The sequence below is a fragment of the Pongo abelii genome, chromosome 7, assembly GCF_028885655.2.
Source record: "Pongo abelii isolate AG06213 chromosome 7, NHGRI_mPonAbe1-v2.0_pri, whole genome shotgun sequence".
Lineage (NCBI taxonomy): Eukaryota > Metazoa > Chordata > Mammalia > Primates > Hominidae > Pongo > Pongo abelii.
Window position 1 is genome coordinate 25,089,392 of NC_071992.2, and position 19,838 is coordinate 25,109,229.

Sequence of the window (19,838 nt, forward strand, 5' to 3'; positions counted from 1 at the left end):
TTCTTTGTGTGTTTTGGATAACAGTCCTTTATCAGAGATGTCTTTTGCAAATAGTTTCTACCAGTCTGTGGCTTATCTTCACATTCTCTTCACAGTGTCTTTCACAAAGCAAATAATAATAATAATAATTACGTCTAATTTATCAATTATTTCTTTCATGGATTATGCTTTTTGTGTTGTATCTAAAAAGTAATCATGATGCCCAAGGTCATCTAGATGTTTTGTCTTCTAGGAGTTTTATTGTTTTGTGTTTTTACATTTAAGTCCATGATCCATTTGAGTTGACTTTTGTGAATGGTGTAAGATCTGTACCTGGATTTTTTTTTTTTTTTTTTTGAGACGGAGTCTAGCTCTGTCACCCAGGCTGGAGTGCAATGGCACGATCTCGGCTCACTGCAACCTCTGCCTCCTGAGTTAAAGCAATTCTCCTGCCTCAGCCTCCTGAGTAGCTGGGATTACAGGCCCACGCCACCATGCCCAGCAAATTTTTGTATTTTTAGTAGAGATTGGGTTTCACTGTGTTGGCCAAGCTGGTCTCGAACTCCTGACCTTGTGATCCACCCACCTCAGCCTCCCAAAGTGCTGGGATCACAAGCGTGAGCCACCACGCCTGGCCTGTACCTGGATTTGTTTTTGTTTTTGCATGTAGGTGTACAGTTTTTCCAGTGCTCATTGTTGAAAAGACTCTTTGAACCATTGTATTGCCTTTCTTTTTTTGAAAGGTCAGTTGACTATATTTACATGTGCCTTTTCCTGGGATTCCTATTCTGTTCCATTTATCTGTTTGTTTATTCTTTAACCAATACCACACTATCTTGATTACTGTTGATTTATAGTAATTCTTGAAGTTGGGTTATATCCGTCCTCTGACTTATTTCTTCAATATTGTGTTGGCTCTTCTGGGTCTTTTGCCTTTCCACATAAACTTTAGAATTAGTTTGTTGATATCCACAAAATAACTAGCCATGATTTTCACTGGGATTTCATTGGATCTACAGATCAATTTGGGAAGAGTTGATATCTTGATAATATTGAGTTTTCCTGTCTATGAATATAAAATGCCTTTGTATTTATTTAGTCCTTCATGGATTTCTTTCGTCAGAATTTTGTAGTTTTCCTTATGTAGAATTTGTACATACCTTGTTAGATTTATACCTAAGTATTTTATAGGGGGGTGCTAATGTAAATGGTATTGTATTTTTAATTTCCTATTCCACTTGATCATTACAGGTATATAGGAAAGGAATTGACTTTTATATATTAACTTTGTATCTGCAATCTTGTTCTCATTGCTTCTTAGTTCCAGGACATCGATTTGGCAATTCTTTCATAATTTTCTACATGGATAATTATGTCTTCTATAAAGACAGACCATTTTATTTCTTCCTCTTCAGTCTGTACAACTTTTATTTCCTTTTCTTGACTAACTGTATTAGCTAGGATTTCCCGTACAGTGTTGACTAGGAATGGTGTGAGCAGACATTCTTGTGTTATTCCTGATTCCAGTGGAAAACGATCTAGGTTTTCACCATTAATTCTTATGTTGGCTGTTAAGGCTCCTGTTTGTTCTTTATCAAGTGGAGGATGTGTCCCTCTATTCCTAGAGTGCTGAGACTTTTTATCATGAGCTGGTGTTGGATTTTGTCAAATGCTTTTTCTGCATCGAGCGATATGATCATATGATTTGTCTTTAGTCTATTGGTGGATTATATTAATTGATTTTTGAACATTGAACTAGCCTTGCCTAGCTGTAATAAATTCCACTTTATCCTGGTGTACAATTCTTTTGATACATTGTGGGTTTCAATTTGCTAACATTCTATTGATGATTTTTGCATCTATATTCACAAGATATATTGTTTTGTGTTTTTTCTTTCTTGTAATGTCTTTGTGTGGTTCTGGCGTTAGGGTAATCCTTGCCTCATAGGATCAGTTGGGAAGTATTCCTTTTGTTTCTATCTTATAAAAGAGATGGCACAGAACTGGTACAACTTTTTTCTTAAATATTTGGTAGAACTTATCAAATGAAACCATCTGGGCCTAATGCTTTCTGTTTGGATGTTGTTAATTATTGATTCAATTAATTAGATATAAACATATTCAAGTGGTCTGTTTCCTCTTGTACGTTTTGGCAGAGTGTGCTTTCAATAAATGTGTCCATTTCGTCTAGGTTATCAAATCTGTGGACATACAGTTATTCATAGTATTCCTTTATTATAATTTTCATGCCCATGGGATCTGCAGTAATGTCCCTTATTTCATTTCTGATATTGACTATTTGTTTTTTCTCTTTGTTAGCCAGGCTAGAGGTTAATCAATTTCATTGACCTTTTCAAAATATCAGCTTTAGGTTTTGTTGATAATCTTTTGAGTTTGTTTTCAATTTCATTGATTTCTGCTCTTTTTATTATTTTTTCTCTTCTGTTTAATTTGAACTTAATTTGTTCTTTTTATAGATTCCCAAAATGGAATCTTAGGTTATTTTAGATCTTTCTTCTTTTCTGGTTTGCGCATTCATTGATATAAATTACCCTCTATACAGATTCACGGATCCATCCGGGTGGTCCGGGCACCACTGGCGCCCCTCTGCAGCTATTCCCCAGTTCCATTTTCTGAAGCCACAGGTCAGAAGCCGCTGTAGAACGCTTTGCCGAACTACAGGATCTTGAAGGGGGCTTAAGGTGCAGCTACCTGCCGCGCAGGCGCAAGCCTTTCTTTCCGCACAAAGACCATGGGAGGAGGGGTCGGCGCAAGCGCTCGGTGTCTCTCTGAAAAGAACTTCATCATCCTGCCTCCCGGCTTACCGAGCGCAGCGCAACGCATGCGCCTTGAAGACTTACGGAACTTATTTCACGCTCAGGGCGGCGGTAACGTGTGAACGAGAAGGAGGTGGTCAAGTAACGGAAGCCGGGAGGGAACTAGGGCGGAAGCGGACCAGGGCCAGGCTTGTGTTCGGAGCCTTGCCGGGGCTGGGGTTCCGATGTGGTCCCCGGAGCGGGAGGCCGAGGCCCCGGCCGGGGGAGACCCGGCGGGCCTACTGCCCCCAGAGTGGGAGGAGGACGAGGAGCGCATGTCCTTCCTGTTCTCCGCTTTCAAGAGGAGTCGCGAGGTGAACAGCACCGACTGGGACAGCAAGATGGGCTTCTGGGCACCGTTGGTCCTGAGCCACAGCCGCCGCCAGGGGGTGGTGCGCCTGCGTCTGCGGGACTTGCAGGAGGCCTTTCAGCGCAAGGGGAGCGTCCCGCTGGGGCTGGCCACGGTGCTGCAGGACCTACTGCGGTGAGGGGCGGGCTGGGGCCAGGGCCGCGAGGGCGGGCGGGGGCAGCTCTCCGAGGGCCGGGCCCTGGTCCTGTTCTTTGCACAGCGCACTGCGCCCAGGCCAGTGTCTGGCCCAGAGAAGGCATCCACTGTGTGTTCAGAAGGCGAAGAAGGAAAATAAGGAGGCTGGGCTAGAGAGGCTTGGAGGGAGAGGAAGAGGGGACCTGGAGAAAGATTGGGGGGCGGGGACAGTCCGATTAGATGAGTTCCAGAGAAGCCAGCCTAACAGAGGTGACAGTGATTTGCCTGGACTGGGACCCCGTTATGTTGTTGTTTCCTAAAGGCCTCCAAATTTGAATGGCCGTGGAGCAGAAGGTCTAAGAGATAGGATTCCTTAGCCTAGGGAAGGTCAGAGCTAAAAAGCGGGCATTCGTGGGGAAGAGGCCTGTAGGCATCTTGCCAACAACCCCTGGCACAGCTCATTCGTCTGGCTTGTCCTTGGCACAGGCTTTTTGGAGCAGAGAGGACGTGAAGGAGAATGAGGGCTTTGCTGAGTATCTGGGTGCCCTTAAAAGGTCTGTAGGAGATACTTGTGCGACAGGTGCAGTGTTTTGGCGGTATCTGAGGGTGACATTGATAACTAATACATGTACAGTACTTCCCAGCATGGAGATACTTTGCATGCACCATTTGACCCACTCAGCGGTCTCGTGGTGAGGTGATAGAATTATCCTCAGCAGACAGAAGAGGAAACTGAGTTTCAGAGAGATCAAGTGACTTACTCAGAGTTACACAGCTAGTTAAAGGTGATACCGGGACTGGATGCCTGGTCTTTGGATAAGTCATTTGCACTTCAGTGTACTTATCATTCTGAGACCAGCCTAGCGTGATACCTCTCTCAGTGAAGGAAGGAGAAAGTCAACTCTGATGTTTTTTGTTTGGTTGGTTTTTGTTTTTTTTTTTTTTCAGTTTGCTGCTCTTTCTGATTAAGAGATCTCCCTTCTCCACTTTTGTTCCCAGTACCTTCCCATTGGACTGGACATTGATATTGCCCAGGATGGTCTCGAACTCCTGGACTCAAGCGATCCTCCCACCTCAGCCTCCCAAAGTGTTAGGATTACAGGCGTTGAGCCACTGCACCTGGCCAACAAGGCTTTCTGAGATTGCATACAGTGGAAACCATTTTCGTTCATGCCTGAAGCAGGGAACAGGAGAAACAGCTGAAGAAGTCAGTGAGGGATGAGACCAGAATGGGCCTCCTTACTGTAGAAGGGTGATCATCTTCCACTTCCAATCCAGACACTTTAATACCTCTATGGTATTAAAGTCTCTTCTCCTGACTGCTGGTGCTCCACTGAAGCTTCCTGGTGCTTGCCTGGGTCCTGAAGAATTTCTGAGGGTGATACTTCTCCACAGAGGCAACGTCGCATAGTATTAGTATTAAAAGTAATGTCAAAAATCACAATTACTTTTGCACCAACCTAATGGTTAACAGCTTTTGCTTGAGGGCCAGCTGGCCTAGGCCTGAATCCTGGCTCTGCCATTTGCTAAATTATGTGGCCCTGTCCAAATTTTATACTGTCTTTAGCAATCAGTTTGACGAATTCTAAAATGGTGTTGATAATTGTACCTAGGTTTATTGTGAGGATTTGAAGAGATATTCCTTATACAGCCTTCAGCATAGTGACTGGCCCGCGGCAAGCATTTAATAAATTGAGCTGCCGTTACTGTTACCAGCACCACGAAATAGTTACATCGTATCCTCACTCTTGCCTTGGAAGAGCAAGAAGTCCTTCTCTGTACATCTTTGTTTTCTTCCTTATGTCTTGCACTCGACATTTTACTGTTTTGAGCACCAATTGTAAAAGGAGATCTCACCGAAGGCCCAGAAGCCGCCTGTGTTTCTGTTGTCTTAGTGGAGCACTTGCCTTTTGGTTCCAGACCTATCATGGTGTAGATTTGGCCTCTCTGCTTACCTTCTGAGTCCCTCGGTTTTCTCATTCGTTAAAATGCTCATAAGACCACCTCCCACGCAGAGGTGTTGTGATGCTTAGAGCTGGAGTATAAACAATGCTGCGTGTCGTTGGCACAGCATAGGTGCTTAACAAATGGTCATCATGATGATGATAAAATTCCTCTTTTGGGGTAAAGGGGGAGCTGGAGACTGGAATGGGACATTGCATTAAGTGCGACTACACGCCCTTCTTTTTCTTCCCTGCAGTCGCGGGGAGCTGCAGCGGGAGTCAGACTTCATGGCCAGTGTAGACAGCAGCTGGATCTCCTGGGGAGTCGGGGTCTTCCTGCTGAAGCCTCTCAAGTGGACTCTTTCTAACATGCTGGGAGATAATAAGGTTCCAGCTGAGGAGGTCCTTGTCGCTGTGGAGCTGTTGAAGGTGGGTACTCAGAAGGGGGTGTCTGGGTGTCACCTGGTGTGATCACAGCATCCTCAATGTCCCTTGTGTGCGTTCTTGAAAAAAGATTGTCTCTTTTTTTACATGATGACTGAGTTGATAACTGAGTTTACCTGCCCTCCCTTGTACTTGTGCTTTGTATATATATTCATTAGTGGGACTTGTACATTTCAAGGGTTAGCCTTTGTCTGGGAATTTTCAGTAACAGTGGATTATTTTCTAGTATCTGTAGGGATTAATGTTGAGCAGCAGTTTAGGAAATGCTTTGCCTTCTGTAGTTTACTGACAAGAGTTTCTCAGGGTTCCTGAGGACCTTGTGGCTTTCAGCGTTGCCACCTCTAAACTGGCCCACTCAGCTCCACTTTCCTACTTTGTGACCGTGCCCTTTCCCCTTCCAGCTTTCTGATGGCCTGCCTTCTGCTGCACATGCTCTTCTCCCTCGAAGAGGCCACTGGGACATGGTCCCGTCCTAGCCTCCTGGTCAGTCAGCCTCCTCCCGGCCTGCCCTTCCCACAGCCTTGATCGCATGGCTCATTGCTCCACTCCCTTCCTCAGCAACACCCTCAGCTCCTTTGCATCTCCTTTGGTCCACACCAGGAGACCCCCAGCAAATCCGTAGCCCTCAATCAGCCACATGGGGTTTACCACCCCTGCTGGAGAAAATCACCTGTCATCAGACTGTGTTCCCCTTCATGGTCCCCAGCTGTGGGAGGCCCTCGGAGCCACACCACAGCCTTATTTTTCTTTCTCTCTGTCCCCTCACACGCTCATTCCATCCTGTGTCCTCTTTGCTCTCTGCAGGCACTTCACTGAGAAGGTAGACTCAGGATTCCTGAGTCGGCCTACAGTTTTCTGTCCTCTTACCCCAAGCCTGACCTCCTCAGAGCCCACCTCCTCCTGTGCTCAGAGTGTAGTGTCCTTCCTCTGCCTCTCGTCTGCTCTGCGTCTGCCCTGCCCCTCTTGTCCCTTTGTCCCATCGGCTGGCCTCTTGCCTGGTATGTTCCGTCTCACTCTCAGCCTGTAAACCCCAACCCACTCAATGCTTTTCCGAACACCGATTGTCTCTTTTGTGGTACCTGGGCCCTGCCTAGTGACTGCTGTTTCCTTCTCAACCGACCTTTGTGTCACCACTTCCTACCTCCCATTCACTCTGTCATCCGGTGCAGACCTGCTTCAACCACACCCTCCACCCAGACTGCTGTGGATGAGGTGATAGGGGCGCGCGTGTGTGTGTGTGTGTGTGTGTGTGGATGAGGTGATAGGGGCGTGCGTGCGCGTGTGTGTGTGTGTGTGTGTGTTTTGACTGAGCACCTGGTGACCAAAGGACGTTGCAGAGAGTAGTTATTTTTGAAATTCACAGACCAAGCCTGACCTCAGGGCCCTTACATAGCCCTAGAGGCTTCACACAGCTGGAGCCAGCCTGGAATCCCCACCCTTCACCCCAAGAGAAGCACTCATTTCTCCTGACCTTGAGAGACTCCAGCCCACTCTGCCTCAGATTGAGGAAGAGATCTCCAAAATCTGGCAATCTGTCCCTGTCCCCCAGGATTGTTGACTAAGCAGCCCACATTTTCTTCAGGGCAGCCCCTCTGCTCCATCTGCACCCCTTCCCCTCACCCACGCAGTTATTCCTCTGCCCAGTGGCCTGGTCTCCAGGGCTCAGTCAAGGTCCCCGCAAAGACTGCAGGATGGTTTGGGTGGTTCTGGGCCAAGCTCAGGTCCTCTCTGTGGTCTTTCTCTCATCTCACGTTGTCCCCCAGCCTGGGGCAGAGGAGAGGTAGACCCATGGGTCCCCACAGATGAGGTTTGTACTGGCAAACAAAGAAAGCTTGCTCTTGAGGTAAATTTTTTTTCCCAAGCCCAGACAGAGAAACAGCCAGTAACTTTTTACTTTTGGATGGTACTGAAAAATACAAAAAAGCAAAAATTGTCCATTATTTTGTTATTTAAAAAAAAATACAAAGAAATGAAAGTTTTCTTTCTGTTCATCCAACTTTTCTCTCTTTGGGTACTCTCTTCCCATTTGTGTGAGAGTGCATGAGTGTGTATGTTTACATACTTATGTTTCCTTAATGGCTTTGTCAACTCTAGTTCTTCCTGAAAATCTTACTTGTTTCTTGTCTGTCTTTCCTACTAGAAGGGAACAGTGCCATGGGCCCTGGGACCCTGGGAGCAGTGCCTGATACCTGGTAGACAGTCAATAAATACCTGTTGAGTGAGTGAATACACACGCACAGACACATGTGTACACATCACTCCATTTTTTTCTAGAAATGGAATTGGTGTGCACCCTGCTTTGTTTTCTTTCCACTGCATTATATCAGGCGCCTCTTTCCAGGCCCCACACAGTATGGATTTACTTGATTCTTTTTGATGCCTGCATGATAATCTATCGATATGTCACAATTTATGCAACAGGTGCTCCGCAGATGGACATTTCAGTCATTCCAATTTCTCTCTCCATTTTTCCATTACAAAAAAATGCGACTTGTGCAGAGATCTATGTACTTCTCCCTTTATTTTTATGGATTTGATTTTTGGAAATGCATATGTGCCTTTTCAATTTTAACAAAAATTGCCAAACTACTTTTCAAAAGTTTGTAATAAGTTGCATTTTCATTAGGGAGTCCAGTCTCCCCACATCCTTGTCAGCACTGGATGACATCAGTCTTTTAAATCTTGCCAACTTACTGGGAAAAAAAAATGATACGTCCTGTTTGTGAATTGAGCATTTTTTTCACCTATGTACTAGCCATTTACATATCCCCTTCTGTGAATTGTCTGTTTATATCCTTTCCTGTTTTGTATTGTGTTATCTTTTTTTTTTTTTTTTTTTTTGAGATGGAGTCTGTCGCCCAGGCTGGAGTGCAGTGGTGCGATCTCTGCTCACTGCAAGCTCTGCCTCTTGGGTTCACGCCATTCTCCTGCTTCAGCCTCCGGAGCAGCTGGGACTACAGGTGCCTGCCACCACGCCCGGCTAATTTTTTGTATTTTTAGTAGAGATGGGGTTTCACCACGTTAGCCAGGATGCTCTCGATCTCCTGACCTCGTGATCTGCCCGCCTTGGCCTCCCAGAGTGTTGGGATTACAGGCGTGAGCCACCGCGCCTGGCCGTATTGTGTTATCTTTTATTTTAATCTGTATTCTTTATGTATTATAGATAGAGATATATAATGTATTTAGTATTAAGGATGTAAATATTGTTTCCCAGTCTGTTGCTTGCTTAATTTTTATTTATGATGTCTTTTACCATATAGAAGGTTTCATATTTCTGTAGTCAGATCTCTCAGACTTTTCTGTATGGCTATTGAATTTCAGGTCTTGTTTAGGAAGGCATCTTCTCACTCAAGCTTAAGTGGATATTCTTTTATTACTTTGTACTTTAATTTTTTCCGTTTACATTTCCTTATTTCAATACTTATTTTTGTATATGTGGTGGGGAAAAGCTCTGTTTTCTTCCAAATGGATAGCCAGTTGTCTCAGTGTCTTTTGTTGATGTCGTATAACATTAATTTATTTGTGTGTGGTTACTGTGCAGTTGCTGCAGTAGTTGCATATCTGGTAGGGCAGTCAAATCAGTGAAAACTCGATGTCTGTGTCTTATTAGGCTCTTTTCCACCCTTTGACACTGTTTATGAGTCGCTTCTTAAAATGCCCAATTTCCTTGAATTTGTTTACATGACACTGCAAGTTCTCCTTGGTTCCCCCAAAGCAGTCCTTCTGTCTCTCTAATGTGGGTTCCTTCACTTCCTAAACAGTGGTCTTCCTTCAGCTTATTACTTTCCTCCCTGAATGTCCTTGGGATCTTTGCTGTGGTTATGCTGAGGACTTTCAACATTGTATCGCTGTCCTGCCGTCTCCTTTGGGTTTCAGATTTGTATATCCACTTATATGTTGTATACATATTCTTGGATATCGCTCAGACATCTTATTTATTTATTTATTTATTTATTTATTTATAGATGGAGTCTCGCTCTGTTGCCCAGGCTGGAGTGCAGTGGCGCAATCTCGGCTCACTGCAACCTCTGCCTCCCGGGTTCAAGCGATTCTCCTGCCTCAGCCTCTCAAGTAGCTGGGATCACAGGCGCTGCCACCACAACCAGCTAATTTTTTGTACTTTTTTTAGTGGAGATGGGGTTTCACCCTGTTGGCCAGGCTGGTCTCAAACTCCTGACCTCAGGTGATCCACCCACCTCGGCCTCCCAAAGTGCTGGGATAGAGGCGTGAGCCACTGTGCCTGGCCTCTCTCAGACATCTTAAAACATCATATCCAAGATGGGACATTTTGTCTTTCGTTTAAACTAGGCTTTTCCTCCTTAATTTTTTCTTATTAATAGCATCACATCCACCAGTCACTCAATCCATAGTGACTTTCCACTAGACTTTCTCCTCCAACCCTATATCCAGTTACCAGTGTTATCTTCTGAATTTTGTTTGTCTCCACCACTCCTCTTTCTGTGTTTATTATTCAAATAGTCTGTTGTTCAGCCCCACATAATCTCTTGTGTAAATGGTCTCCTTGCCTCTAATCTTAATTCTACAATCCATCCTCTCCCAATTGGCAGTTAGCTTTCTGTTAATTTAGCCATGTCAGTTTCCTTCAGTGACCACCCACCATCTACAGAATAAAGGATCATCATAAGATACTACACTTTCTATAATATAGGAGTGCTTCTCCTCTCTCTCCTTTCCCCTCTACATTTGTACACACGCCGCATTGACCGATGCTTCTATGCTCATGTTCATCTCTCTTCCTGAGATACCCCTTTCACCTCTTCACCTAGGAACTTGCTCACTCTTCAGAATTCTGCTCAACTTTTTTTTTTCAAGAAATCTTGAATCCCCAGGCAGTCCTTCCCTGTATTTTCATAGCATTCCATACACACCTCAGTCTTTCTTGTTTCTGGTAGTAATTTCCATGTATGAGCAAAATGGTGACATTATTTCTTGGAACTTATATTTCTTAGTCTTGTCACTAATCTTATCCCATCTGTTTATCATGTACTTTTCTTTGTTTTTTGTTTTGTTTTGTTTTGAGACAGAGTTTTGCTCTTGTCGCCCAGGCTGGAGTGCAGTGGCGCGATCTCGGCTTACTGCAACCTCCGCCTCCCAGGTTCAAGCGATTCTCCTGCCTCAACCTCCCAAGTAGCTGGGATTACAGGTGCCCGTCATCACACCCAGCTAATTTTTTATGTATTTGTAGTAAAGACGTTGGCCAGGCTGGTCTCGAACTCCTGACCTCAGGTGATCCGCCTGCCTCAGCCTCCCGAAGTGCTGGGATTACAGGCATGAGCCGCCACGCCTGGCCCTTTTCCCTTAAAACTTTTTACAGACTCAGTAATGTTTGTGTTTGCAGTATAGCCAATTGGCAGGAAAATGGAGAGACTACAATTGGAAGGGAATTAGATATCATTTCATCCACCCTCTTCAGAGAGTGATACTGAGGACTAGTGAGGCTGTGACTGGCCCAAGGTCACCCAGGCTAGGCTGGAAATCAGGCCTCAGCTCTCGTTGACAGCTGTTCTACCTCACCTCACCTCCTCAGTCTTCCCTTGGGAAACCACAGGCCAGGGAGAGGCAGGAGTGTAAAATCCACGATGGGCGTGCAGCGCAGAGCTGGCTCCCAGCATCTCATGTGCCTCATTTCATATAGAGTCACCAAACTTTCCTCCAAGGCTTAAAAACACAGATCCTTCCTCCTTTTTGAAAAGCCGCTACTCTGGGGAGGATGGAGTTGGGACTCCCGGGTGCTTGCCTTGTGTGATCATGGTTTTGAAGCTCAGGGTCAGGGTCCCTGCATCCCGTGGCAGTGGCCAGGGCTTGTCAGCCAATGTTGCCTTTCCCACAGGAAAAGGCTGAGGAGGTGTATCGTCTGTATCAGAGCTCGCCCCTCTCCTCGCACCCCGTGGTGGCCCTGTCAGAGCTCAGCACCCTCTGTGCTAACTCCTGCCCAGATGAGAGGACCTTCTACTTGGTGTTGCTGCAGCTGCAGAAGGAGAAGAGGGTCACAGTCCTCGAGCAGAACGGGGAGAAGGTATGGAGGCTCATCTGTTCATTCACTGACTCAGCAGTGATTAAGTACGTACAGTAGTGACCCCTTACCTCAGATTTTGCTCTCTAGAGTTTCAGTAACCTGCCGTCAACCATGGTCCAAAAATAATAAGTGGAAAATTCCAAACATTAACAGTTCCATAGATTTCAGTTGTGCACTGTTCTGAGTAGTGTGATGGGACCTCGCAGTATCCCGCCTGTATGCCGTAGTATCCCGCCTGTATGCTGCTTTGTCCAGCATCTCCCCGCCTGAGTCACTTAGAAGGAGTCGTCTCAGTGATGAGATCGACTGTCACGGCATTGCAGTGGTTGTGTTCAAGCCACCCTTATTGTACTTTTTTTTTTTTTTTTTTGAGATGGAGTCTTGCTCTGTCGCCCAGCAATGGCGCAATCTCGGCTCACTGCAGCCTCCGCCTCCCGGGTTCAGGCGATTCTTCTGCCTCAGCCTCCCGAGTAGCTGGAATTACAGGCATGCGCCACGGCGCCTGGCTAATTTTTGTATTTTTAGTAGAGAAGGGGTTTCACCAGTTGGCCAGGCTGTCTTGAACTCCTGACCTCAAGTGATCTGCCTTCCTCGGCCTCCCAAAGTGCTAGGATTACAGGTGTAAACCACCGTGCCTGGCCTATTGTACTTAATAATGGCCCCAAAGCACACGAGCAGTGGTGCTGGCAGTCCAGATTTACCAAAGAGAAGCTGTCAAGTGCTTCCTTTAAGTGAAAAGGTAAAAGTTCTGGACTAAATAAGGAAGACAAAATATCATTTGCTGAGGTTGCTAGGATCCACAGTAAGAATGAATCTTCTATAGGAAAAATTGTGAAGAAGGAAAAATGTTTACATAGCTATATGTATAGGGTTCGGTATTCTCTGAGGGTTCAGGCATCCACAGGGGGTTCCATTCACAGGAATGTATCCCCCATGGATAAGGGGGGCCTGCTGTTCTCATATGCCCACCACCAGCACTCCTGCTTGGGAATTTCTCAGCCTTTGTGCTAGCAGCAGTAGTAAATTCTCCCTGTCCCTCAGATTGTGAAGTTTGCCCGAGGGCCACATGCCAAGGTCTCTCCAGTCAATGACGTAGATGTTGGGGTGTACCAGCTGATGCAGAGTGAACAGCTTCTCTCACGCAAAGTGGAGTCCTTATCCCAGGAAGCAGAGAGGTAACTTTTAACCCTGAACTGAGCCTCCTCCCCACTGTAGCTGGCCCCCAGAGCCAGCAAAATGTTAGTATATGTGGGCTTTTAAAAAATAGGTGGGTTTTTTTTTTTTTTTTAGCTAATTACAAAAGTACTCACTGCTCAATGCAGAAATCATGGAAATCACAGAATATCACAAAAGAAAAAAAAATGAGGCCTCTTTTTTTTTTTTTTTTTTTTTTTTGAGACGGAGTCTTGCTCTGTTGCCCGGGCTGGAGTGCAGTGGCGCGATCTCGGCTCACTGCAAGCTCCGCCTCCCGGGTTCACGCCATTGTCCTGCCCCAGCCTCCCGAGTAGCTGGGACTACAAGTACCCGCCACCACGCCCGGCTAATTTTTTGTATTTTTAGTAGAGACGGGGTTTCACCATGTTAGCCAGGATGGTCTGGATCTCCTGACCTCATGATCCACCCACCTTGGCCTCCCAGAGTGCTGGGATTACAGGCGTGAGCTACCGTGCCTGGCCTTTTTTTTTTTTTTTTTTTCCCTCAATTGAGACAGGGTCTTGCACTGTCCCCCAGGCTGGAGAGCAATGACATGATCTTAGCTCACTGCAGTCTAACTCCTGGGCTCAAGCAATCTTCCCGCCTTAGCCTCCTGAGTAGCTGGGACGACAAGTGCGCACCACCATGCCTGGCTAATTTTTAAATTTTTTGTTGAGATGGGGTCTCACCATGTTGCCCAGGCTGGTCTCACACTCCTCGGCGCAAGCAAGCCTCCCACCTCAGCCTCGCAAAGTGCTGGGATTACTGGGGTGAGCCACTGTGCCCAACTGAAAACATGAGTCTTAATGCTTCCCCCACAGACCATGACTGTGAATGTTATGTTTATGCTCTTCCTTGCCAGTGTCCATTCAACTAATATTTATTGAGCCAGGCATTGTCTTAGGGACTGGAGATATAGCCGTGGGCAAGACAGGTCCCTGCCTTTGCAGAGGTCTTTCTGAGGGGCTCTTCCCCTGCCCTTCCCCCCGAATGACTGTACAAGGAATTCCTAATAAAGACACACACTCTGCCAGGAGGACACAGACATTGAAGTCTGTCTTCCAGTTGGGAAAGCCTAGCCTTGTTGGGAGGCAGAGGATATGTCCGAGGTCATTGTTGGTGTTAACAATTCATTCCCTGTCTCCCCAAAATGAGAAGAGGTGTATGATGTGCCCTGTTTGCATGTTCTGTCCCTGTGGGTTGAAAAAGCTTATCCTCAGTCAGCCTGCTTGAGCCTGCCTGTTGACTTGCCACAAGAGTTTTTGCCATCAGCATCATTTTTCTCGCCACTGGATAGAGTGAGTTTAGTCTTCAGATTTAAAACCACCTTAACTGAGTGCTGCTTTCAGGGACCCTTGGGTCCCTGCCACTCCTGTCCTGTGGCACAGTCATCTTATCTGTCCCTTTGTTTCCAGGTGTAAAGAAGAAGCCCGCCGGGCATGCCGAGCAGGGAAGAAGCAGCTGGTGAGTTCTTGTCTCCTCCAGCCCCATAGCAGTGCCCGAGGCAGGCCTGGAGCGATGCCCAGCAGTTCAGAGGGCAGCCTGCTGGGGTTTTGAGGGGGACAGAGTCTGCAGGGGGCCCAGGCACCACAGCTTATTTTACAGATGGGAGGGAAGAAAGCTGGGACATCCTTAGCGTCTGGGAAGGGCTGTCTTCCTCTTGCCCTTTGGCTCGCCCAGTTCAGCACTGACCTAAGTCTCCATGCCCCCAGGCACTGAGGTCTCTCAAGGCCAAGCAACGGACAGAGAAGCGCATCGAGGCCTTGCATGCCAAGCTGGACACTGTTCAAGGCATCCTGGACCGGATCTACGCCTCCCAGACAGATCAAATGGTAGTCACTGCCCTCTGCTCTAGCACTCGGCTGGTCTCTCTGTGTGTGTTGGTCACTTGCAGCTTCGGCTTGGCTGTTTGGAGGATCCCTGGGTTCTTTCAGGATGTGACTGGGGTTGCCTTTGCCTTTCCAGTCAGGAGGTTTGGCCTCAGTGGGTATAGGGTAAATCGAGCTTGGGTGCCAAAAAAAAAACCCTAAAGCTGCCTTTTGGAGTTGAAACAATATTGTATGTATTTTGCCAAATGTCTGTCCTTTGCACTGATAGCTTTGCTTTGTCTTTAGGTTTTTAATGCCTACCAGGCTGGGGTAGGAGCGCTCAAACTCTCCATGAAGGATGTCACAGTGGAGAAGGCAGAGAGCCTCGTGGATCAGATCCAGGAGGTACAGAAAGGGGCCAGGGAGGGACACACAGAGAAGGAAGTGACGGAGGACAGATTTGATTTTGTTGCACATCCTTTTTAACGAAACTTGACTTGTGATCTTGTGAACTTGAGGAAGCTTTCCTTGATTCTCACTTGGGGCAGGATTGCTTTGTAACCCTAGATATTTTCCACCAAAGACTGAGATGCTCAGAGCCACCATGCCCAGCTCAAGGCTTTGCACTTGTCTCTTACAGCTCTGTGACACCCAGGATGAAGTTTCTCAGACTCTGGCTGGTGGGGTAACCAATGGCTTAGGTGAGTGGACAAGGTGGTTATTTTTATTTTTATTTATTTATTTATTTGTTTTAGATGGAGTATCACTCTGTCACCCAGGCTGGAGTGCAGTGACGCATTCTCGGCTCACTGCAACCTCCGCCTCCTGGATTCAAGCGATTCTCCTGCCTCAGCCTCCTGAGTAGCTGGGATTATAGGCGCGCACCACCACGCCCAGCTAATTTTTCTGTTTTTAGTAGAGATGGGATTTCACCATGTTGGTCAGGTTGGTCTCGAACTCCTGACCTTGTGATCCACCCACCTCAGCCTCCCAAAGTGCTGGGATTATAGGCGTGAGCCACCGTGCCTGGCCCAAGGTGATTGTTTCTTCTTTTCATCCTGGAAGACTTCGCTTCCTTGTGCTGTGATGAGTTTGACGGTAGATTTGCTTTTCCGGGTGCAGGCAGGCCTCTCCTAGCCTGCCCTCCCTGGGGCTCATCTGGAGGAGCAGTCAGGGAATTGCCATTTCCTCCTTGACAGCCGTGCTCATGACCCATCTGTGCTCCGGCATTCCTTATTCACAAGGCTTCCGACTGGAGGATCCTCCTTCAAGGGCAGGGGGAGTCAGGGTCAGGTCCGTGGGGTTAACAGAATATACCTCCTTGGTGACTTAGCTCGGAGTGTGGAAGAAGCATCTCTGCTTGAAGCTACCCTCAGTCTCCTGACTTCCGGGATTTTTTTTTTTAATATGCAAGGAGGCCTGACATCTTTTGTAAAGCTAAGCGGGGTTTTGGTAACCTCAGTCCTGTACTCAATGCATTTCTCTCTGGAGTTTATGCATCTTTATGTTGTCTTTTCTTTCCAGATTTTGACAGTGAAGAACTGGAGAAGGAATTGGACATCCTCCTTCAGGATACCACCAAAGAACCTTTGGATCTGCCTGACAACCCCCGCGATAGGCATTTTACCAACAGTGTGCCTAACCCTAGGATCTCAGATGCTGAACTTGAAGCTGAACTTGAGAAATTGTCCTTATCAGAGGGAGGTATGGAGCTGTTTTCCAAGGCCTCTGGCGGGCATGTGGCCTTCTGGCTGACAGAGTTGATGGGCCCAAGCCCAGTTACCCCATTTGCCAGAGTACCAGAGCCCTGTAGGGAGTTGAGGGTTTGTTGATATTAAGACTCAGTCTCTTAAACACTGGAATGTCTTCATCTTCGAGATTTTCCTGTTGTAGTGTTCAGTCATTTCTTTGCCTTGCAGGTTTGGTCCCAAGCGGTAAATCTCCGAAAAGGCAATTGGAACCGACTCTAAAGCCATTGTAGGACCCTCAAGTGAAGGACCCTCATGTAAAAGAGAGACCAGGCTTGCTGGGTGTGTACATAGTTATTTAAACAAGAAACTCTCAGAATATGTTTGGAAGAGGAGGAAGGAGAAGTACTGATTTTATCTGGATGCTACTACTTACTACGGGACAGATAGAATTTCTGGAAGCGATGCTCCAAAGGCTTGCTCCCAGCTGTATCATGGACCTGCCTTCTCATCTTTCTAGTGCCACGATTTATACAGTCCCGTGTCTGACCTGTCATTTCATAGCCTGCAGTTCTTGCCATTGGCACACTTAGGTTTGTCTTCACCCACCAGCTTCGTTCCAGCCCACGAAGGGGAAAGATTTGCAGCTTTGCCAAATCTGAATCAGTTCCCACTTCCCCCTGCGGTTTTTTAGAGGGGTTTATCCTGTCGCTAATGTCAGTTAAATAACTTATTCCTGTCCCACTTGATTTCACTGGTAAGAGAAGAATGAGAATGAAATACTTCAAGGTTTTATTTGAGGGGACTTAGCTGCCATTTTATGGAGAAACATGTAGTATAAAAGGTTTTTCTCTAGGGTCATTTGTCAGAATTCTCCAGGTGTTCAGAGAAAGAGGTCGCCCCAAGTGGCCCAGAGTCGTGACAGTCTGGAGGGGCTGGTGTGGCCGGTGGGCACTGCCTCTTCATCTGATGGAGCAGGAGGTCTGCCGGTGGGGGAAAGGCTTCTTCCGAGGCTTCTGCACTCGCCTAGGAAGAGGCCCAGTCACTACAGGACCCTGAGATGTCCAGACCCCTTATGCTTTTCTAAAGAGGCAAAATTGTTGCCTTGGCCCCATCATGGAATAACTTAAAAATACATATCTATCTTCCAGAACAAGCCACACAACAACACACCTCCCCGCCTTGAGCCTGGCACACAGCGCTGGGCTCTCTGAATTTGGAAAGCGTTTCACTTTGTGGCCTACTGCTCGGGGCAGGGGGGCTGAGCCAGGATGTGCAATAGAGCAGGGGCTGTGCCCTCTGCCAGATCTGCCGGGAGCTGCCCGGGCCACCCGTGCACCTGTCCTGCTTCCTGCAGTCCCCGCTCCCTGCCTCCTTTGAGGGACTAGGGAGGGTGGGGTAGGGGGACAGACGGGAAAGGGTCTGAATGCTCTGGCAATGGCGAGAAGAAACGATCGCCACACTGTCACTCTGCTGCCCAGCCACCAGGATTTCTGCCTGGAGCCCTTTGCCCTGTCCCTGCTGCCTGAGGTGGCGTAGAGCAGAGGAGAAGAATTTGCTCCAGGCCAGGAGCACAAATCATTGTTCAATGAATTTCTCTCCAACTCGACCTTGGTAAACGGAAATGTTGGGGGTGAAGAGAAACAATCACTATTTTTTTTCTTTTTTATCTGGTAAATAATTAAAAGAAAAACCGAACACTTGTCCCGTCTCCTCTTTAGGTTGTATCAAGTGTCTTGTTCTTGGTGCATCCCCATGCTTCCAGCTTCTGCACACTTTGGTTCTTTCTCTTAAGGCCACAGGAGAATATGGAGAGCCTGATCGTGTGAGCTTTGAGCTGTGGCAGGTGCTGCTCCATCCAAGTGGCCGCTGTCACTGAGCTCTCCTGGGGAGGACTCATTCTTTGAATGGCCTCCCTGGTATTAGCAGTGTGCCATTGCTACTGTTTTCCATTGCCTGGGCTCTATAAGTGGCCTAATTTTTTCTGCCCATGTGATTGTATCATATTTTAGTGTGGCGCTGGTATTTCTCAGCTCCTCCTCCAGGGATGGTGTTTGCCACGCCCTGTGAGGGAGATGGGCTTTGAGGCTGAGGGCAGCATTAGGAACAGACTAAACGATTGGCCACAGCACTAGGTCTGCAGCTCTAGGTAAGTCAGAAGTGAACTGGCCAGGAAAAGGTGGTGAGAGCAGCGGCTCAGAAAGCCCTGGGAGAATCTAAAGGACCTGGTGAGAAGGGCGAGAGGGACTGGAGCTCACAGCCCCTGTGGAAGAGAGGGCAGAACCGCTCTTCCGTTCCTTCTGCTGGAAGGAAGTGGCCTGGACCTGGTGAACCTTGTTAATCTGGTTTAATGTTACTTTTTCTTTTGCTGTCTGAGCCACTGAAGAATTTTTGTTAAATGATCCAGACTTATTCTTTGCTGTACTACAGGAAATTAAAAGGAGCTGTTGAGTCTGCTTGGAGCAGAGAACAAGAAGGGGTAATCTACAGGACTCTGGTGGCGGCGGCTACAGCTGCCAGCATGGAATTCCCACAGCTGGACAATCAGGGCTGAGTGGCCTCAGGAGTCAGTGACATAGAGGGATTCACTCCTCTTGAGAGTTTTCTTTTTTAGTGGTTTTTTTTTTTTTTTTTTTTTTGAGACAGGATCTTGCCCTGTCACCCAGGCTGGAGTGCAGTGTGAGATCATGGGTCACTGCAGCCTCGACCTGGGATCAAGCAATCCTCCCACCTCAGCCTCCCGAGGAGCTGGTACTACAGATGTGCCACCACACCTGGCTAATTTTCTTTATTTTGGTAGAGATGAGGTCTCAAACTCCTGGCCTCAAGAGACCCTCCCACCTTAGCCTCTCAAAGTGCTGGGATTACAGGTGTGAGCCACTGCACCTGGCCAACTTCTTTCTCGTGAATCTTTGCTGCCTCACGACAGGTGTCAGAGCGGCACCACCACATAACAAAGTGAAGAGATGATGCCGTGCCTGGGAGGGTGGCTGGAGAGTCCCCCATCACTGCTAGTATGGGAACAGTGATGGTATGCAGAGAAGAGGTATGGTTAGAAGGGTAAGTGGGTATTTGGAGGTGAGGGGAAGGGTGCTACCTGGGAATCTCCTGGGCCTGCCTAAAAGGGTTGTGTAACCAGAGTCCTGGGACCGGGATGGGCTTTGCAGTCAGTCATGCTGTTGTGAGAGGGATGAAAGGGTTACACTGCAGTTCTCACTGCCTGCCTGAAGTGACAGCCGACGGCTGAGCAGACCTCCTGGAAGTGGTCGTGAGGATCTGGCTCAATCTGCTGAAAATATAATCTAGGCCATCAGAAAAGAGGAGGGAAGAGCTGGAGCTGTGAAGAAAGATGAGATCACTGAGAACTGCTGAGTCCCAAAGAATCAAAACGAAGCCCTGCTCTGAGGCTTGTGGGTGAGCCTGGTGACCCTCCTTTCTTTTGAAG

At 47.3% G+C, this 19,838-nt stretch overlaps 1 protein-coding gene across 7 annotated transcripts in view; it reads left to right on the forward strand.

Annotated features, from left to right (window-relative positions):
• The window catches only part of CHMP7 (charged multivesicular body protein 7), a 37,168-nt gene extending 19,073 nt beyond the window's left edge, over window positions 1–18,095 (forward strand). For 4 of the 7 annotated variants that reach the window (XM_063726314.1, XM_063726313.1, XM_063726315.1 and 1 more), the window contains exons 4-13: window positions 2,543–3,279; window positions 5,480–5,651; window positions 11,518–11,703; window positions 12,745–12,878; window positions 14,313–14,361; window positions 14,610–14,729; window positions 15,012–15,110; window positions 15,346–15,406; window positions 16,230–16,409; window positions 16,625–18,091. In XM_063726314.1, the coding sequence (XP_063582384.1) occupies window positions 2,981–3,279; window positions 5,480–5,651; window positions 11,518–11,703; window positions 12,745–12,878; window positions 14,313–14,361; window positions 14,610–14,729; window positions 15,012–15,110; window positions 15,346–15,406; window positions 16,230–16,409; window positions 16,625–16,686 (1,362 nt within the window). In that variant the 5' untranslated portion in view covers window positions 2,543–2,980 and the 3' untranslated portion in view covers window positions 16,687–18,091. 7 annotated transcript variants of the gene reach the window in all.
• Window positions 18,096–19,838: the final 1,743 nt, after the last annotated feature.